The sequence below is a fragment of the Rissa tridactyla genome, chromosome 2 (genome assembly GCF_028500815.1).
Source record: "Rissa tridactyla isolate bRisTri1 chromosome 2, bRisTri1.patW.cur.20221130, whole genome shotgun sequence".
Taxonomy (NCBI): domain Eukaryota; kingdom Metazoa; phylum Chordata; class Aves; order Charadriiformes; family Laridae; genus Rissa; species Rissa tridactyla.
This window is the reverse complement of record NC_071467.1, coordinates 105290537-105310203: the sequence shown is the minus strand read 5'-3', so window position 1 is coordinate 105310203 and position 19667 is coordinate 105290537. Positions and strand designations below refer to the sequence as shown.

The window sequence follows — 19667 nt, the reverse complement described above, 5'->3', positions numbered from 1 at the left end:
CGTGGCGCAGCAAAAAATATACCTGAAGAGGGCTGACCTGTTGTGGTTTCTAACCTAAAAGGGGAATCTGGGGCAGAATCAAGACTCTAGCTTTTAAAGCCCTGACCTCTGTATTTCCTTATTTAATTAAAAAAAAAAAAAAAAACAAAAAAACCCAAACCAAACCAAAAACAAAACCCAAACCAAAAAAACCATCAAAACCAGAAAACACACAACAAAACCAAACCAAACCAAACCAAAAAAACCCCACAAAAATATCCATGGTGCAATGAAATTCTTCTTATTTCTGTTTATCGCTTGTGATTGTCATTTCATTACTGCAAAAAACTCTACTCCCGTCTGTCCCCTGCACCCCATCCTAGGTGAATCCATTTTTAGTTTTTGAAGCTCATAGGGCGATCTTCAGCAGCTTCCAGCACCTTCTAGCCAAGAGGCCACTGATCTCTTTCCACATGCAATGCTTTCCAGGCTCCCTCCTGTCCCAGTCAAAAAAGGGACAATTGCAGTCTTTGTTAAAAATCTCGTGACTTAAAAATTGTCTAATTAATCTCAAGTTCATTCTTCCAAAAATTCTTCCTTCAGTGAGGATTGGCTTTGAAGGACTACGTGTGGAAAAAAGGCTTTTCATGAGGCTAGGAGGGAGGGGTGAAATAGCACTTTTAATGGAAACTATTAGAAATGCTTAGTTACAGGATCTCTATAGCAGACACATATATGTACAGCTACTGGGGTAGATTCACACTCTTAATCTGCATGGAGGGTGTAAATCTTTGCAAACAGGAGTATTAGAGAATGTGTCAGAGGAAAGGGTGTGGTTCAAATTGTCTCTGTAGGTGACAGAAAATCTGTAAGACACTACAGCTCCTAGGTATATGTTGCAGTTTAACTGTGACTGCTCTATCCTTCTTATATCTTAAAACTTGCTTCCGTTGAAGTTTGGTTAAAATGGCCATAGAAATCTCCTATTCGTATAAGAATTCATATCATTGGCTGTATAATGATGGATGGAAGGATGTCGGAGGTCATGTTTTATTGGATAAGTAAGCGGAGGTTATGAGTCGCTGAGGGGGGGGGGAAGCTGGAGAAGCTATGCTACTATCTGTCAGGGTACCCAGTGGTTAAAGTGGATAATGACAACATTAGGGTGATGTACAGCAGTAAGAGGTGTCCATCAATACATAGAGTAGGAAGTTTTCGGCAGTGGTCTGACAGGAAAGTCTACACGGAGTCAGATTTCAGAGCTGGAGCACTGAATTGCAGTGAGTCACACAGAGAGCCTGAGAGCTGCCTTTGTTCCACTTGCGTCTGAATGTTGGAGGAGAAACAGCAGGCTCCAGTTTTTATTAACTTCTTATTTTCTTAAGCATAAAACTCATGTGCACTGAACTTTTTCCTCACTCGAGGTCTTTCAACTGACTTTCAAAAAATGCTCTCATGGTAAGAACTCTCACTTCTAAATTTTACTTTTTCTTTTTTTTTTCACCTTGTACTTCTGTATTACACTCTTTGGTCTCATTCTTTCCTACCCCCCAACCCCCTTTTTTTGGCACACCTGCTCCAGGCATGCCTGGTGGACCTGGGATTTGCTGCTACTGCTCTTTGGCTTGTCAATCGATGCTGGTTCAGCAGCTCAGATCATAGAAGGTAAGACTTCTACAAACCATGTCTATAAATTGAAAGTAAGGGTTAATTTTAAGATATGCTTTCCTAATATGGAAAGAGACTACATTTTGCATCTCCATTTTCTCTGCTGCTTACTGTTCTTCAATTTATATAGGGAAGCTGCTGCAAGTTAAGAGCTTAAATTGTCATTCATTCTGGAAAAGGGAAAATACCTTGGTTCCACAGCTGTAAGGTAGCCTGTCATGCCTCTTCTCTCAATAGTTCTTCAGAGTGTAATAACAGAAAGTAATTCACAGAAATGGAGAATACTGATTTTTTTTTTTTTTGGGGGGGTGGGGTGTGTATCACATCAAAAAAAGGTAGCAGAAAGCAATTAAGGTAGATGTATGTGTCAGTCTGGAGTGACACATCAGGAACGTGCCAGGCATGGTGTGAGAGTGCAAAGACACAGATGTGAGGCTTGTTCAAGTGCATAGAGATTTCTCCTGGTAAGTGCCTGAGCAAACTGTCATTTTCAGATCTCGTGAGTTCAGTGTGTAGTTTTATGTTAGTTAAATGTTTAGTTTTATGTTAGTTAAATGTTTAGTTTTACCAGCCTAGCCTTTATGGACTTTCTGTGAAAAGCCTGTAATTGCAGATCATATATTCTTATAACAGAGCCAAATCCCTCAGCATCTCTGGAAGACATAGCCTCAAATTTAACTTAAGAGAGAGAACATTGATTTAAAATTTACATGTAATTTTGAGAAAAGTGAAAAAGCTTCATATATTTCATACTTTTCCGTTATGGGCAATGATACTTATGTCAAAAGGAGTTTTTTTACTCTCTTATCAAAAATAGTCTGAATTTGTTATGTAAATGACCCCTAGACAACTTTTTGATAGGAGCATTAGAAATTATTGAAGGAAAGTAAGTATTGCATGTGAAGATTTTAATATTACTCAGACTGGCTTTTTTTCCTTTTTAACTGACACTGCCATAGAATAGATGGTGCATCTGAGAGACAAAGCTCTAGGTAGTTGTTTCAGTAGGAGGAAAAGCCACAGATTAGTTACCCCTAACAAATGCTGTAAGTGCAGATGAGAAATATGTAACACTGCATAAGGAAACAAACTGGAACCAGTTATTAGGAGGAGGAAAGTGTTAATGTGTGTCTGAATAGTAACAGAAATACAATACATTGCATATACATTGGAGATAAATCTGCTGCGTCGGGTGAAAATGTTTTTCTTGAGCTGATGAATGACAGTGCAGTGAATGAGATCCAGACAGGAGAGAACCAAATTTTGGCACATAAAAGTTAGTAAGCAGAAGCTCATTAAAACTACATGCACAGTGATAAAAAGAACCAATATTTATTTGCAACACAATTTCTTTTTTCATGGATCTATGCTAGTTTCTATTACCTGAAGCTTTGGTTCTTTAAATATCCTACTCCCTGAAAGTCAGATGAGAAATCAGAAGTCAGAAAGATAATACCCACTGATATGGGACAGTTTCTTCCTGTGCAGAATCTTATTACTGCTGCTTACCATGTATGCAAATCTCCTTAGACCACTGGAGTCTTGGAGACTTCTGGGAACGTGTTCCTGCATGATTGTCCTAGCCTAATATTCTTCCCTACTCATTTGTCTGTTAATACAGAAGTTCCCATTCCCAGATTTTACTAAATTTCTTTTACATCTTTTGAAGCACCTGACAGAATAGGGATCTCATGCTTTCTCTTCCGCAACATCAGACTGTGTTGTATGGAATATTTTCCTGATGTTTGGTTTAAATGGTTTCATCTCCTGAAATCAGGTGTTGAGTGCTAGAAATAGGAATTATCTTTCTCTATTTTTGGTGCTGCAAGTACACAAATTATAGATATAAATTCTCATTGTAGCTACTGAAGAGCGAAGAGGTATATACTACAAATCTTTTAGTCTAACTATTGCAGAAATAACCTCTTTTTCCTTTCCCACAGGTCCTTTTAGTGATAGAGTGCACAGAAATGAATTGTGTATTTAAGATGAAAATATTTGGAGTCGCAGCGAGATGAATTGAACCTCTGGTATTCAGGCCTTTTGCTGCTAAGCTCATGCTTTATCCAGTGTCCATTTTGTCACTGTCTCCCTTTAAGATTACTGCTTTCCAGGATTCTCCAGCCCATTGAATATTGCTGATCTGCTTTTCTGATGGCTGACCTTTCCTCTGTCTCCCCATACCACATATTTATATCTCTAAATTCCTTTTTATGTTGGAGGAACTGGGAATGAGTAAATGTGGTTTTAGAGGAACAGTGCAGGTGCCTTCTGCTGTACCATCGTACAGGCTATATACAAAAGGGAAAAAAATACCTTGAGATGTTCTTCAGTTGGTTAAGTAATGTCAAGAATATGGCTCATGGATTTAAATTATTCACTGAGGGATGGGAAAGCAGTAACTTATTTTTTACAAATCGGCAGACAAAGCAGTGACCCTTGGAGAGTTTTGAGGGGAAAGGCTTGTCATCTTTGGCTTCACCAATCAGACAACCTCTTCGATGAGGTCTATAGTAAATTTGCTTACCAGTATGCAATTAGTCAGCTATAGCCTTGTCTGCCCCAGGGGAGCACCGAATTATGAAGAGGGGTGGAGGGTGCAGATGAAAACAAAAGCCTCAGCAGCCCTCCAGCAGAGGACTTGAGCTCTACCACACCTTTGTAAGAGATATTAGAAAGATTAGTTAGAAAATTTTGACCTGTTTCCTATCAGGAAAAGTGTTTTGACCAGGTCATGTTCTTCTTGAGGAAATTGTATAATTATGGGCAGTTCCTACAGAGAAGGAGGAAGCAAATGGAAAAGATGGTGGAAATGTGTAGGGGGAAAATCCAGATGGCAGTCTTTGAAATTGTTTGAGAACTTCTGGGTTTTGGTTTAACTTTTCAGGGAACTTGAGTGATGTTGGGATGTTTGTTTCAGTAGAAGTATTGGTTTCATTTCCAAGTCCTAGAATGTCTGACTACTTTGTAAAATGGGACAGACAATAAAAGGAAGTATTTAAAACCTATATTTAAAATCATGGGTTACTAATTAGTACATAGTACAAGCTGAAACCCTTCTTGATCACAACATCTATTTAGCTTGTTAAAATTAAGTTTGATATCTGTTATGTAATTTGTAGATCAAGCTCTGTGTTGTGACAGAAAGTAAAAAAAAATCAAAATATTCCATTCAGAATTTTAAAATTCTATTGCATGTTCTGCAAATTGATGGGATTTGATCTCTTTCACCAAAACTCTTAAGAAATACTTGGATCTTGCTTTAGAGTGAAACTGAACAGGGGTTCTGAAATCTCAGCAGTTCCTGTGAATTAGAATTCTGAATTTTTACTAACTCTGTTGGAAGATTTTAATCCCTTTCACTACAGCTAGGACTGCACATGTGCAAAAAGGTAAGGAATAATATGCTTTCTTCCTCTTCACCCAAATACTATGTCATTTGAACTATGGAGTGCTTTTGCAGTTTTTCTCCCGTGTTCATGAAAGTTGCACAAATACAGTACCCTATTCTTCTTGGGTTTGTGTGGGAGCATTAAAGATATGTTCTGTTGGTGTCTTAATAAATTACTTCATCACTTCTCCTTTGTTCAAATGACAATTAAGCATGTATCTATCCATACATAAAAGTGTAGTCTAGCCTTGTGGTATTGCCTTGTGGTACACGTATTTGGCCTTTAATTACACCTGATAATGTATCTTGATTTACATTAATTACCTTGGCTGCTTTTTCCATGTTGGTTTGCATCTTCAACCACAAATTAAGTTAGTGAATAGAAGGTGCTCAGAACACAATCCTAAACGTCCTGGTACCCAGGTTGTGGACAGAACTAAAGTTATAACATCTGAATGCTAACCCTGATGAAGTTTGAATAATAGAGTCCTCCCTATGACTTGCTGTATTCTCTTGCAGAATATTTATTCTTTCAGGCTGTCTAGGCAGTTACCAGTGTTTTTCAGTTCTTGGCATTCAAATCAATTCATGCCTTTAAAAAAAAGATAGAAAAAATGTTTAAATGTATGTGGTTCTGTAATTTGTACTATGTTTATGTGCTCTAAAAGAAGCTTTACAAAATTCTCATTGACATCTGGGTTTTATTATTAGCCAAGCTGAACAGTGCTTTCTTGCCCTAAGTAACATGCTCAGCAATAGTTTACATAAAGTAAATATTTGTCTCTTTCCTTGGCTCTCTGCACACAGAATGGCTATCATTACGCTGTTGACATAAACTTTGCACTCATGACCTGCTGAGTTTAATGGAGAAATCCTGTATTATTGACTTTCATTAGCTGTTGATCAGTTGGTGTGATTCATACAAGCAGCTAGCCTGCACTTCCCTTCACAATGAACCAACATAAAGATTGTAAATAAATATGTATATACATTTAAAAACTTGTTTCTACCAAGTAATTACTGTATGCGCTTTGAGTGCTAAATGTGTACAATCACACTGACTTACATGGTGGTAGGGATGGCTCTTACCTAAGACAGAACACAATTACAGAAGTGCAGGTCTGTAAGGAGTGCAGTATTTCGTAAAGATAACTGATATGGTACTATATCCTCTTGTACCAGGCTGAGTATTTGGACATCATCAAACTGTACTTAAGTCTAAATTGAGCAAGCCACTGTATATCTTTCAGAGGCATCTTCAGAGGCTGTTAGCAGCTGTTGTGCATGTTTTTAATGTGGAGCTGAGCCTCATTTCATAGTTGATAAAATGCCTTTCCATGCAAAACATAGTTAATTTACTACAGAAAATCAGTTGGGTTCAGTTGGGGTTATCTGTATGAGTAGCTGGAGAGATTGATAACACCAGTAGAACAAACCTGATTTAGGAAATTTGTTCCATTTTCTCACTTTTCTAAATGGATTAGTTTTCTGTGTAATACCATCTACATGCTAATTCTCTTGGCCAATAAACTACATGTTTGCTAAGCTACGCTACTGCAACAGAAGATAATTTTTTTTTGGACTTTTTTGAGGCCACAGAAGGGGAAACCAGCTGGGGTGAATATAACATTATAATGTCTGTCTTCATTTCCTCTCTGAAGGCATCCTGGTCACACTGGAAGCCTGCAGTAAGCAGTTGTTTCCATGATCTGAATAGAACTTAAAATCTCAATTGTGCTTGCGTTTGCCACTAAATGGTGTTTGAAGGACCTGCTATGCTGAGAAAGGCCATACTGAAATATTTCCTTTCTGTGTTGTTCTGGCTCAGCTATAGATAATTTCTTGTAAGCACAAGAAATTTCTTGAAAGAAGTCCTAGTGGTCTCCTGAGTGTTTAATTGCATAATCATCTGTTTGGGCACTGCCATGCCTACTCACAGATTTCACACAGCATTGTACTATAGCTCTGTTATTCAACTTGTGTCCTATGCAGCAGCTGCTGTGTGAAAACTGCTAGTTCCAGGTACTCCAGGTGCTCAAGCATCAATTTAATTAACGTGTTTCAACTGCGATTTCTTTCTCATATGTTAAGGACAATGCCTGATCCTGATAATCTAGTGATAGGTACTGAACTACTGCTCCTTGTTACAGAAGTGAATGGATGACTGAAGAGAATGAGAAATACTGCTTTAAGCATCTAGAAGTAGTTAGCAGAATACAGTGATTTACACTGTGTGCATAAGAATAGCCTTGGCTTGTTTGGTTCAAGCAGATGAACACGGACACAAATATGTATTTCAGTAAATGAGCAGCAGAAAGGAAGATTTGATTGCACTATTTATGTTTGGAGTATTCAAAGGGTTCAAAGGAACTTATTTCTTATTCTGACATGTTAATTTCCAAACCAGAGATTTGTTTTGGATGATGCCTGTCCCTTTGGCTGTGATTTCTTCCCCCTTTCCTTTGCTGTGTGAGCTGTGAATCGGTTTGTTTTTTCTCATAGTGGCGTCTCACATTTGACCAAAATTGTGCAGTATGCCTTGACTAGAAAGATAGTGAATTGTGCAGTTCAGTGAAATCTGGTTGCTTCATTCCAGATGTCACTAATGTTATCTATTTAAGAGAGGATATCTATTTACCACCACCATTTCTAGGTCACCAAACAATCTTTTCACTCTTGGCCAACCCTCACAATGACAACAGGTTTAAAAACCAACAAAATTAGCCAGCAATTTGGACAGTGGTGAATTCTATCCATGTAATTTTCCATCTTTAGTAACTCCGGCTCCCAAACATGGGAAGTCACAGACATTGCAGAGAGTGGAGTCCAGGTAGAATTCTCCCAAAGAATGAGTAAAATGGGCAAACCCTAATTTTCATGTATTTGCATATGAGGAGTGTGAAACAACAGATGTATTCAGGATACCTTCTGGTGAGAAAGCCTTGGAAAAAGCAATAAGCAGGGCTGAATGTGCCCTGCCAAAGAATTGCAGTATTTTAAATGAATATCTGTCTTAAGCCCCATCTGAGAAGAACCAGGGTCAGAATCAAGTTTTTTTCAGGGGTTCTGAGAGGAGCCAGGGTTTCTGGAGGCACTCATTTGTGTTTCGTTACAAACACCTAATTGACGAAGGTCTGAAACTCATAATAGTGATTCAGTGATGAGATTTTAATTTGAACAGCACTGTCATTCATGGTCTTTGCTTCATGTTCAGTACAAAAGATAGAATATTAACAAGAATGGGCTTTGGCCAGTTCATTTGATGCTTGGGAACCTCCAGTGTTTTATGACTCCAGGTCTACCTTCACTGCTGCCACTGAATTCACTTTTTGCTGTGATCAGTTCCTACCATGGTAAATTATAAGTGCTCAGGTAGCATTAACTTCCAGTCCTATTTGTGGCGTACCTTTCTCTGAACTGTGAAATCATAGGTCCATACATAGGCAGGATGTCTGACTCTGCTTCTTTGGAAAGCTGACTATAGCTTTTGACTTTCTCTGTGCTTTTTTGGTAGTCAGTGACTAAGAAGTGACTGACTGACTATATGCACTGACTATATTGCATGGTCCTTGCTCCTTGCATTTTATATCCACTTCCCTTCTTACAGCGATACACGTTATATCTAACTCAAGGAGAACAGAACCCACCTAGAAATAATTTTAATTTTGGGCTCCCTGCTAAAGAGTAAGTTGATGACTCTTGAGAAAAAAGAATATTGCTCCAAGACGTGCTTCAAAGTTTCCTATAAGCGCTAGCTATGTTGTGTGGATATTCTGAGTAGCCCGTAACTGGGGTTTACTGCAAAACAGTTTCAGCACATAAATCAGTGGGGCATCCAAGCTCTGATTCAGCTCTGGTGATATTTCATATGACTAAACTCAAGCAGTAAAAGGAAGCATACAAGAGATGGAAACAGGCTCAGGTGGCATGGCAAAAATATAGAGACACTGTCTGAGAGTACAGTAATGGCATCAGGAAAGCCAAAGCCCATGTGGAATTAAATCTAGCAAGGGATGCGAAAAGCAACAAGAAGGGCTTCTGCAAGTATACCGGCAGCAAAAAGACTAAAGAAAATGTGGACCTGCTGCTGAATGGGGCAAGAAACCTGGTGACAGGAGCATGGAGACAGCCAAGATACTTAATGCGTTCTTTCTTTGCCTTGCTTTTTACTGGTAGGATTTCCCTTCAGGAAACACAGAGCCCCTGAGCCCACTGGGAAAGTCTGGAGCAACGAAGATTTACCCTCCATTGAGGAGGACTCAGTGAGAGAACATTGAAACCAGTTGGACATACGCAAGTCCACAGGACCTGATGAGATGCATCCATGAGGGCTCATCAAGCTGGCTGATGCCACTGAGCTAGGACTGTTGATTATCTTTGGAAGATCCTGGTGATCAGGAGAGGTTCCTGAGGATGGGAAGGAAGCCAATGTCACTCCTAATATCAAGAAGGGCAAGGAGCAGAATCTGGGGAACTACAGACTGATTAACTCACCTCAGTCCACGGGAAGGTGTGGGAGCACATAATCATGGAAGCCATTTCCAGATCCAGTAAGAATAAGGTGATTAGGAGTAGTCAGCACATATTCGTGAAGGGGAAAATCATGCCTTCTGCAATGGAATGACAAGCTCAGTGGGTGAGGGAAAGACAGTTGATATTTGTGGTCTTGACTTGTGCAAGACTTTCATCGCTGCCTCCTGTAACATTCACATTGATAAACCCATGAAGTATGGACCAGATTAAGTGGACAGTGAGGTGAATTGATAACTGTCTGAACTACATGTGCTTGAAAGGGTGTAATCAGTGGTATGAAGTCCAGCTGGATGCCAGTTACTACTAGTGTACCCTGTGGTGCACACTGAGACCAACACTTTTTAACAGCATCATTAACAATGCATGATGTGATAGATTGCACCCTCAGCAAATTTGCAGATGACACAAAACTGGGAGGAGCAGCTGAAACATGGGATGGTTGTGCTGCCATTCAGAGAGACAGGCTGAAAAAACATATTGACAGAAATCTACTGTCGCTCAGCAAAGGAAAATGCCAAGTCCTGCACCTGGTGAGAATTACCCTAGTACAAGCTGGGGTAGGACTGGCTGGAAAGTAGCCTTGCTGAAAAGGACTTGGAGGTTTTTGTGGACAAGGTGATCATGAGCCAGTAATGTATGCTACGACAAAGAAGGCCAAGAGTACCCTGGCCTATGTTTGGAAAAGCATGGGCAGCAGGATGAGGGAAGTGATCCTTCCTCTCAGTGGTGAGGCCATGTCTGGAGTACCGTGTCCAGCTCTGGGCTTCACAGTTTAGGAGAGACATGGACATACTGGGCAAGTCCAGTAAAGGGAAAATGAAATAACTAAAGGACTGGAGTGTCTGCCTTAGAGCAGCAGTGTGCTGAATCTGCTCCAGTTTATCAATGTCTTTCTTTTACTGGGTGACCAAAACCAGATGTAGTGTTCTCCACGTGGTTTAATGAGTGTCAAGTAAAGGGGAATAATCTTTTCCCTCCTGCTACTGGCTGTGCTCCTGTCATTACAGCCAACAGTGCTGTTGGCAGCCTTTGCTGCTTGGCATACTGCTGGCTTATGTTGAGTGTGCTGCCTACCAGGACCGGACCCCCATGTCCTTGTCCCCGGAGCTGTTGCTTAGCCTGTATTCTTGGCAAAGACTTCTTCCATGACTGTTGCAGAATTTTACATTTTTCCTTGTTGAATTTTCTAAGATTCCTGTTTTCCCATTGCTTCAGCCTTTCTAGATCACTCTAGATGGCAGCCCTGACCCTGAGCATTTCAATTGCCTCCTCCCCCCTCCCTCCACTTTGATGTCACCTGCAAATTTCATGAGAGTCCACTGCATTGCCTCCTCAAGTCACTGGTAAAGATGTTAAACAGGATACATCTCAGAGTAGACACCTGTGGTCTGCTTGTAACCTCAAGGTAGAGAATGACCCATTAAGCACTGCTCTCTGAGCCCAGTCATCCAACCAGTTATTTAGCTGCGTGGCTGCCTGCCTGTTGCGAGTTACACTTCCTAACCTAGGTAGAAGAACATGGTGTCAGTGCTTGCAGAAGGGTTAGAATGGCTGAGTGGTCTAAGGCATTCTGGTTTTAATGGGTTATTTATCTGGTTAATTACCAAGTTATTTATGTAAATAAGAGTTACCAAGACTGGCCCTTCTGTGCCATTCAGAACAAAGGACCAAGGTGGACTTCGGTATTTCTGTGTACATACCTATCCATATTATTGTAGGTACCTGGAGCTTACATGGTGGTGTAAAAACCTGAACTTCACCTGCATTATTTTCTTGCAAATATGGGCTTCTACAAGTCGCAACTGATCACTACATGCATAAGACGATAGACTTTATTTTCAGAGCTTTGTTTTCTTTCTTTCTTTCAGTGACCAAATGTCACATTTCTGCAGTGACAGAGAACTGAATCTTCTAAAAGAGGGAAAACTGTAAGTGGGATCTAAGACAAAATACTCAGAGAGCTAAGATACCCAGATTTAGATCTCAACAAATGCAATCAAAACTGACAGAGCACAGACATTTCTGAGCCCAGACTGAAACGTACGTATGGATAGTGCTCTCCTAGTGCATAAGGTAGAGCTCCTAATAACTTTATGTGTAGATCTCAGAATCAAAGTTCCTAAAAGTGCTTTGCCTGAGAAAGTTGAAGCTTAGAGTAAGCCATTTGGATTACGTTATTTTGCAAGTGACCCTGGAATATGTGCAATATGGGCAGGCAGAAATAGCACTGATAGCTGAGAGAAGTCCATCAGTTCTGTAGCAAGAATCCTACAGAAGACCAGAAGACTGTCAGTCTGACAATAGGATCTTCAGTTATGTATACAAACATGTACGTATAGAACAAATAAATACATGAAAAAGAAGTGCTTACCACTTCCCCCAAGGAAAGAAGATGGTGGAGGACAATTTGCTCCAAGTATTTTACACTTGGTTTTTCAATAAGGTATCATGGAAACTTATGTGCATATCTGTTATGTTCATTCAGTTTCTGTTTAGGAAGTACTGTTTACTCAGACTGTTATTATACAGTGTTCTACTTAGGTACGCTGTTTAGAATAGAGCAGTAGAATAGCGTTTTACTTAGGTAAGAAAACACTGCCTGATTTTTATGGGCTATGAAGCAAGAGATGTCAGTTTTGTCCTGCGGAAGAAGAGTGGAAGACGACCAACAGAAGTTCAAAATTGCCTTGGAGGAAGCCAGAATTACCTCACTAAAGCTTAACAAACCAAACTGAAAATGCCTTTTAATGGAAATAACTGCCTGACAGCAAACTTACCTGAACATCTCAGGTAGAATGTGGTCCCATAATCAAAAGTGATCCCTACAAAAATTTTTCCCCCTATGCTCGTGGAAAAAAACAGGCACCTAGAAAGAGCAGATCTGTTTGGGGTGGGAGAGGAACTATGTAGCTTTTCTAGATGTATTATACTCTCTTCCCTGATGGTGCCAAAGAAGCTGAACAGATGACAGAAGACCAGTCCTTTTTTGCCCACCATTATATGTATATACTGCATCATAATACGTTTGATGTCTTAACTTGATAACTGACCGCCATCGTACTTAAGCATACATTGCAGTGTACATTGTTTCTTGAAGTACGTTAGTTTAGAGTTGTTGCCATTTGTCTCTGTGTTTCTTTCTGTCCCACAGAAAACTTCTGGCTCTGTACTCTTATGTTTCCTTAGAAGGTATATCTTCAAGAGGCAAAGGGCTGTTGTAGACAACTAAAACAAATGTAATGGTAGCTTATTTAATTATTATGCAGCAATGTATATATGGTGGTCTGACAAGCAACATATGTAGTGGTGAAGAAAAAGAGGGGAAAATTATGCATAATCTAAGGTTTTTCTAGGAATCCTCTCATATTTGGAATTCCTAACCTCAAAGTGTCCGTTGATCAGGCTCAATAATCCCCCTTGCTAGTCCATTGGCTGCATCACAGAGGTGTGAGGGAACAGTGTCTCTCTACAGTGTGGATCTTTATTTCTGGCATCCCACTTTGGTTAACTACATACTAACTCAATACACTGCATCTCTTCTGTGAATATGATGGGTTGTATTCTCAGAGGGACAAACTGTTAGCTTTTCTTAGCCCTCAGCTTTTCACAAGCTGTTCCAGTTCCATCTGTTGCAACACTTTGCCAAACCAACACAGCTCTTGACTTGGTAGGAGGAACCACTCCGCTACAATGAATGCTCCACGGTAGTTCTGCCTTTTTGGCAGTCCTTGTGGGTGTGCGTATGTATGAACCTAACCCTCCTGCTGTTCACTGTAAAAAACAAGCAAACATTTCATCCTTTTCAGACTAGCTGTGAACGTGGTTTAACACACATGGTTTGCTTTTTCTTTTTCTGTCTTTAGTTCTCTTTCAGATGCAATTACAGGAAAGGTATATGACACATGCAAATTTTCTCAGCTGAAAAAATCTGTCTGTTGATCAAAATAGGCTATCAGTTATTGCAGTGAAAGGGTATTAATGTAAAAACACCTGAAAGTTTTAGATTTTTAATTAGAGTTCTATAATATGTGATATATTAGTGAATAATACTGCTAAGGTGGCATTTTATTATAATCAAGGCCTTGATTCTATATGTATATTTCTTGCTATGTTTTTTTTGTTGGTGTTTTTTTTTCCTGATCCACTTATAGTGAAACATGTATCTATCATGAGACACAAATCTGACAAATAAGTACCACATGGCAATTTCCTGATGAATATGATGAATGGGGGGGTGGGAGGGGTGTTCAGTATAAAACTGAACATACTTAAAGTTTTAAGGATGCATTCTTAGTGGAAAAATAAACAAATCACTGATGACCTGAAGTATTATAGCTCCTTTTTACACTTCTCTTACAGAATTTCAAAAGAGAACAGAATTGTGGCAACCCCGTAACTGCTTTGCCAACACCAGCTTTGAATTGTCCAGCAAGGAGGTTTTCATCATTTCTCTTGAAATATTACCTTTCAGAAAACTAATTTTTTCTGTGCTGATCAAAGTCACTTTTCAGTGACCCCATCGTCAGTACATGGGTGGTTATAGAGATGACGAAGTCAGACTTCTCAGAGGATAAAACAAAGCAAAAGAACAAATAACAGACAAAAGCTGCAACAAAGGAAATTTTCATTGGACAAGGAGAAAAAAATTATTCACTATGACAGTGATTAAGTTCTGAAAGAGGTTGCTGAGAGAGATTGTGAGATCTCTATCCTTGCGAGTATCCCAAGCTTGACTAGACGAGGCTCTAAGTAACCTGCTTCTTCTGGTTAGCCTTGTATTGAGCAGCAGATTGGACTAGATGACCTTTAGAGGGCCCTTCTAAACTATTTTTTTCTGTAATTTTAAATAGGGAACATAAAGTTGGACTTTACGTACTTAATTCCTTTGTGAATACGGTTCTCCGTGACTTGCTCACGATCACAGAAAAGGGCAGTTAAAGACCAGGAGAGTGAGTATAGGTAATAATATAAGACCTGGATCATGCCTGGCTGTCTTAATACACTGCTATTCCTGAAGCTTGTTAGAACAAGTTAGAGAGCTGACAGGCTGTTAACACTAATTCAAACATCAGTTACATTGAACCCAATATTTGCACTTTACGTATTTGTCTAAAGATGGGTCAAAAAATGCGCTCCTTTCCCATTTCTCTTTTCCCTCTTCCTCCTACCTTTCCATTTCCACTTCCCTTTCTAATTTTGTTTTGTTTTGTTTTGTTTTGAAGTTCTGTAAAATCCTTCTGGCAAAAAAAAAAATTAGAGCAGAACACACTCTAACCCTATGACTTTTCATCTTTCCTCATGGTCCTGCTGATCATGAGGCTGAGTAAACAATGCTCTTGTCCTCCTTTCCTAGGGGGTGGAGGTGAAGGATTTTTAAAACGTTAAGTGCTTTCTTGTTCTCTGTCCATTCAGGGGCTCGTGATCAAGCATACTATGCTGACCACAAACTCTGTGGTCCAATCTTCTCTGCAGCTGTTGCACCCTGCCTCAGAAAGACCCTGTCGCAGTGACTATAGTAGTATTAAACGACTCACAGGAAGGGAGGCTTTTGGGCATGTGCTTATTATAGTATCTGACCAATCAGCTCAGATTTCTGACCAAGAGCAGGCTCTTTTCAAAAGAATAAGCCTCAAATTACAACTTAATTGGAAAGTGAAATCCAGCATAGGAATCATGGGGCCATGAGGGACCACAGCGTACCCCATAAGCAGTTGACATATGCGCTAGCACCCATAGAAGTCCATGAAAGTCTTCCCAGTGACTTAAATAGGCTTTGCATTACATAGGTGTTGTAGCTGAATTCCTAATCATTCAATGAAAATTCCATAAAATAACAACTTTAGCTGTTTGGGACAGAGGCTGAATGTACCTCTGCATTAATACAAGCAAACCTGTTACTACAGTGACTATAATGACATTAGCTCCTGGGTTGTTGTCCTTCTACTACTGCACAACAGTCCTACATGGGCCAATCTCCTAAAATTTAATTTTTGGTGACTTTGTGAGCTAATTTATGATTTATTGTTCTGATTCTGTGTTATTCCTGCTATATACATATCCATATGTCACAGAAAATAGACAACACTCTAATTTAGGATAATCACTTAATACCATGAAAGGTTCCCATCCTGCAATATTTATGTGCATTTTAAACTTAAAGCAGGCAAGAAGTCCTTGCTGAAACTGGGACTTATTAAGCTGCTAAAAGTTAATCGCATACGTAAGTGACTGTTGGATAAGGGCTTGAATAAACAAAGAAGAGTATGTGGAAAGATTAAGAAAATAAACACATATTTCTTCCCTTAGTTTACCACAAATTCAAAAAATGCAATCAAATCTACCACAGGTGTACACTCATTGTCTGTACTACTTTCTCCTAATTTTAACTCAGAAGCCAATTCGTGTGCATTGCTCAAACTGGAAATCAATCACTGCTGCAAAAAGACTTGTGCCTGTCTCAGTTGTGATATAAATCACTAATAAATTCTTATGTGTGTTCCTCATTATGTAAATATTTACAGCTATATGACCTGATAGAGAGTTTCTTGGCAGAATTCTGTCTTTGAAGACTAAGAACCACTTGCCTTACAAATTTCTTCATGGCATTATATTAATCTGACAACGCATTTCATGTTTCTGTAGATACAAGAAAAATTTGACTTTAATAATTTTTTTTTCATCCATAGTTTTTCATCACTTAGAAGCCATTTAATTAATGTGTTCTAAGTATATATTCAGGAAGATGTTACTGTAATTCTTATTTTCTTGATAGCAGGTATAGACCGCCGGTGAGCATCAAAGGTATGCTGCTCTGTTGAGATCAGGGAGCTGGAAGCCAACCGTGTTAACAAGTGACCTTGCACGGTTCCACAGTAGCAAAGCAAAATGATCAGAGTACGTTTGTTGATGGTAACCAAGTTCAGCCAAGGGTCCAAATCATTGCACGAGTCCAAGTGATGAGGCAGGTCCAATGTCAAGCCAGGAATTCAAGTCTGTGGGTAAAGGTCTGGGTCTAGATCAGAAGGATACATGGCTAGATTATGGACATTGCTGCAAGGCGAGAGCCTCAGTTTAAAGGCAACTGCGAAAAGCAGTGTAAGGAGACCCTGCTGTGACTTCTTAGCGCTGCTTTTGCAGGGGGTGTTAAATGCATAAGACCTACAACTGGCATAGAACAATAATATCTTTGTCCCTGCTCTGGAAATTACCCTCTTTGTAACTGAGGTGTCTTCGGATTTTAATGTACAGTAAGAGAGCACCGTCTTGGTTATCTGCCTGGCTGCAGAATAGTGAGTCGCTCCTCTTGGCTTTTACTACAGCTGAAGTGGTTATATCACTGATGATGTGGTTAGCCTTTTCTCACAGAGAATCATAGTTATGTTGCATTGATCTTTCGATCCAGGCTTTCACTTCAAGGATGTAGCCTTATTATTCACCTGTGCATCTTATGTGACTTTGTGGCACAGAAGCAATGGTGCAACCACTGATGTGCCAGCAGCAGTTCTTTTCAGATATAAGATGGCAGAATGGTAGGAATCTAAGCCCTGATGGATGACCCTGCTGTGATATCCCTGGTGCAATTGTGCCGTTTGAACTTCATCCCACCTAGGGTATAGAGGAAGGTTTGCAAGGCTTTGTGGTACAGAGCAGAGCCCCATGGTAGTGCGGGCATTGTATGATTTGGAGATGGAAAAGCTTATAGATGTCACTCTGCAAATCTCCCTCTTTTTTTCAGCTTGTATTGCAAATACACCAGAAGTTATTCTGTCACTGATGATGCTGAATTCTTTCTGGATCCTGTGATTCCCTGCTCCATCATGTTTTTATTAGTCTATTTAGTCTAGTCTACTACTAGTCTACTAGACTATCTACTAGTCTTACAGTGTGTAAGTGTATTACACACTGAGGAAAAATATGCCCATTTCCCAAAACTGAGAACCAGATATTCTCTGGATTTTCAATGCCATTTTAACTGTTGACATCAACATGAGTAATTGATGTGATAACTAATATAATGACTACCAATAAGAAAACCTAGTGAGAGTCGTGTGGGGCACATAACGATTTTGGGACTTATGCTTAGATGCCTGAGGTTTTGACCAGATAAAACCATGTTTTCTTCCTATTAGCAATAATTTGGTTTTAGATTTGCTGCCTCATGTCTGTTATTTTAATATGGCCAACAGAAGAAGTTTGAGAGATGGAATGGCATGTGCTTCTTGAGAATCTCTTTCCTTGACACAAAAAAAAAAAAAGGAGGTTGAAGTTTTCTTTACTGTCTGACAAAACCCAGCAGCCTTGTAACTGCAAAACCTGAAGTAATTCAGATCTCAGTTTTGTCTGTGTTCATGGTGTCTTTATTTCATGCCAAGGGGCTGACAAAGTCCATTTTAATGGCAATTTATTAAACTGTAGGTTAGGAATTGCATACAGGAATGTCCAGATTGTTCAGAGAGAAATTGTTATTTATAGCACTGCTTCCAGCCTGCTCTTTCTCTACATTAAAGCATTTTATGCTACAGCCAGCTGTTCAAACATATAGTTCTGCGTATGTAGAACATTGACACTTTACTTTGAAGTCCAGATCATTTCAAAAAAACCTACCCTCCACTTTCTGAACTCGGTATTGGCTTCCCCTCTCTCCCCTACCCATCCCCCACTCCCCGCCCCCCCGCTTATTTTGAATTCCAACCAGCTAAATGCAGTTTTTCATTACTTGAATGTAACTCTTCTCAGGAAAAGTTAATTGCAATGCATTGTTTAGAGACAGTAATTTATTTTCTTAGACATTTCTGTAACACCTCTGACCCCTGGATGTGAACCAGCACATTCGTGAGGGGATGTGCTTTGTGTAGGTGAAGATATGTAAGTGTGATGCAGAGAGCAGCAGTTGATCTACAGACATTAATGAAGGAAAACTGCTTTTGGATACTTGTAAACTTTTAATAATTTTTGGTTGTAGCAGATGATTTCCAGTTGCTACTATAGGAAATGAACTTTTTTGTAATGGTGGCTTAGTTCTTCCACTCTCCTACATCAACGTTCATTCAGATGAACTGAATGCTAAAATGAATCCAAGAGCTAGGAAGGACTTCTTTTAAAATTCTGGAAGGAATACAGCTCTTGTCTCAAAAATAATGATAGCAATAATTTGGGTTTTTTAAAATGTAAAGTCAAACTTTGACATTTTCTCAACATTCCCTCACTTTCCTCAGTAAATTCTGAAATGTTACTGAGCCTTGGAAACCTATTCTAACATCTCCTAGTTCATCTGTGGTTCCTGAGAGTCAAACTCCCAACTCTGTGTCAGTCACAAGATGCAGAGAGCTCAGATGAGCTACCAGCCGTGATGTGAGATGCTCATAGCATTTAATTCAGGTCTTCTAGGAATGCTGGCTCAAAGGTGCGGAAGGCAGAAAGACTTCTTGAGATTTTCATGCTCCCTGCTTTGAAGTCAAGGCTAGTACGGGTTCTACTGGTCCAAGTGATGGGTCTTCCCAGCTCCCAGCTTACTTTCAGGGCTTCTTTGCTTGTTGTGGAGCTGAAAGCAGAACTCTGGAAGCCATGAAGTCCTGTCTCTGGGGAGCTCTGTATTATGGGACTGTCATGAAGCCATGAACTCTAGACGTCCAGGTGAATTGAAAGAATCATTTATAGCTTTATGTTTAGTATCCAATTTTACATAGCATGTCGGTTCTATCAAAAGGATGCTTGTGTTTTGGCAGAAGTTCATTGGCAGAAGTTCATTGACGTTAACATGCTTTCTAAAAATCTTTAAGCAGTGGGGTTTTTTGAAAATTCACTTCATGAGAAATTTCCTTCTCACATCAATCAGGAAAACAAAAAATCAGACCAATGTACCTGAGTAACAGGAGTAGCTGTATGTGGTATTTACTGCTAGAAAAGAAAATTCAGGCAAGTTGAATGCTAAAATGAATACAAAACGATGGAAAAGCGGGACCAGAGGGATTGAAATCTTTACTGTTTTCCTAAACCATGCAGTGTGGTAAGGCCATAGTAGCATCATGAAGACCCAGAACAGCCTTGAAAATGGAAACTGCACATAGAAAAGAGTAAGGGCAAATGGAATGTACTG

General features: G+C 39.6%; 1 protein-coding gene across 1 annotated transcript in view; it reads left to right on the top strand.

Annotated features, from left to right (window-relative positions):
* Positions 1–1066: 1066 nt before the first annotated feature.
* LOC128904750 (collagen alpha-1(XV) chain-like) overlaps positions 1067–19667 on the top strand; it is a 150951-nt gene continuing 132350 nt past the window's right edge. Inside the window, exons 1-2 of the mRNA XM_054189417.1 lie at positions 1067–1437; positions 1562–1644. Of these exons, the coding sequence (XP_054045392.1) occupies positions 1427–1437; positions 1562–1644 (94 nt within the window). The 5' untranslated portion in view covers positions 1067–1426. The remainder of the gene's footprint in view (positions 1438–1561; positions 1645–19667) is intronic.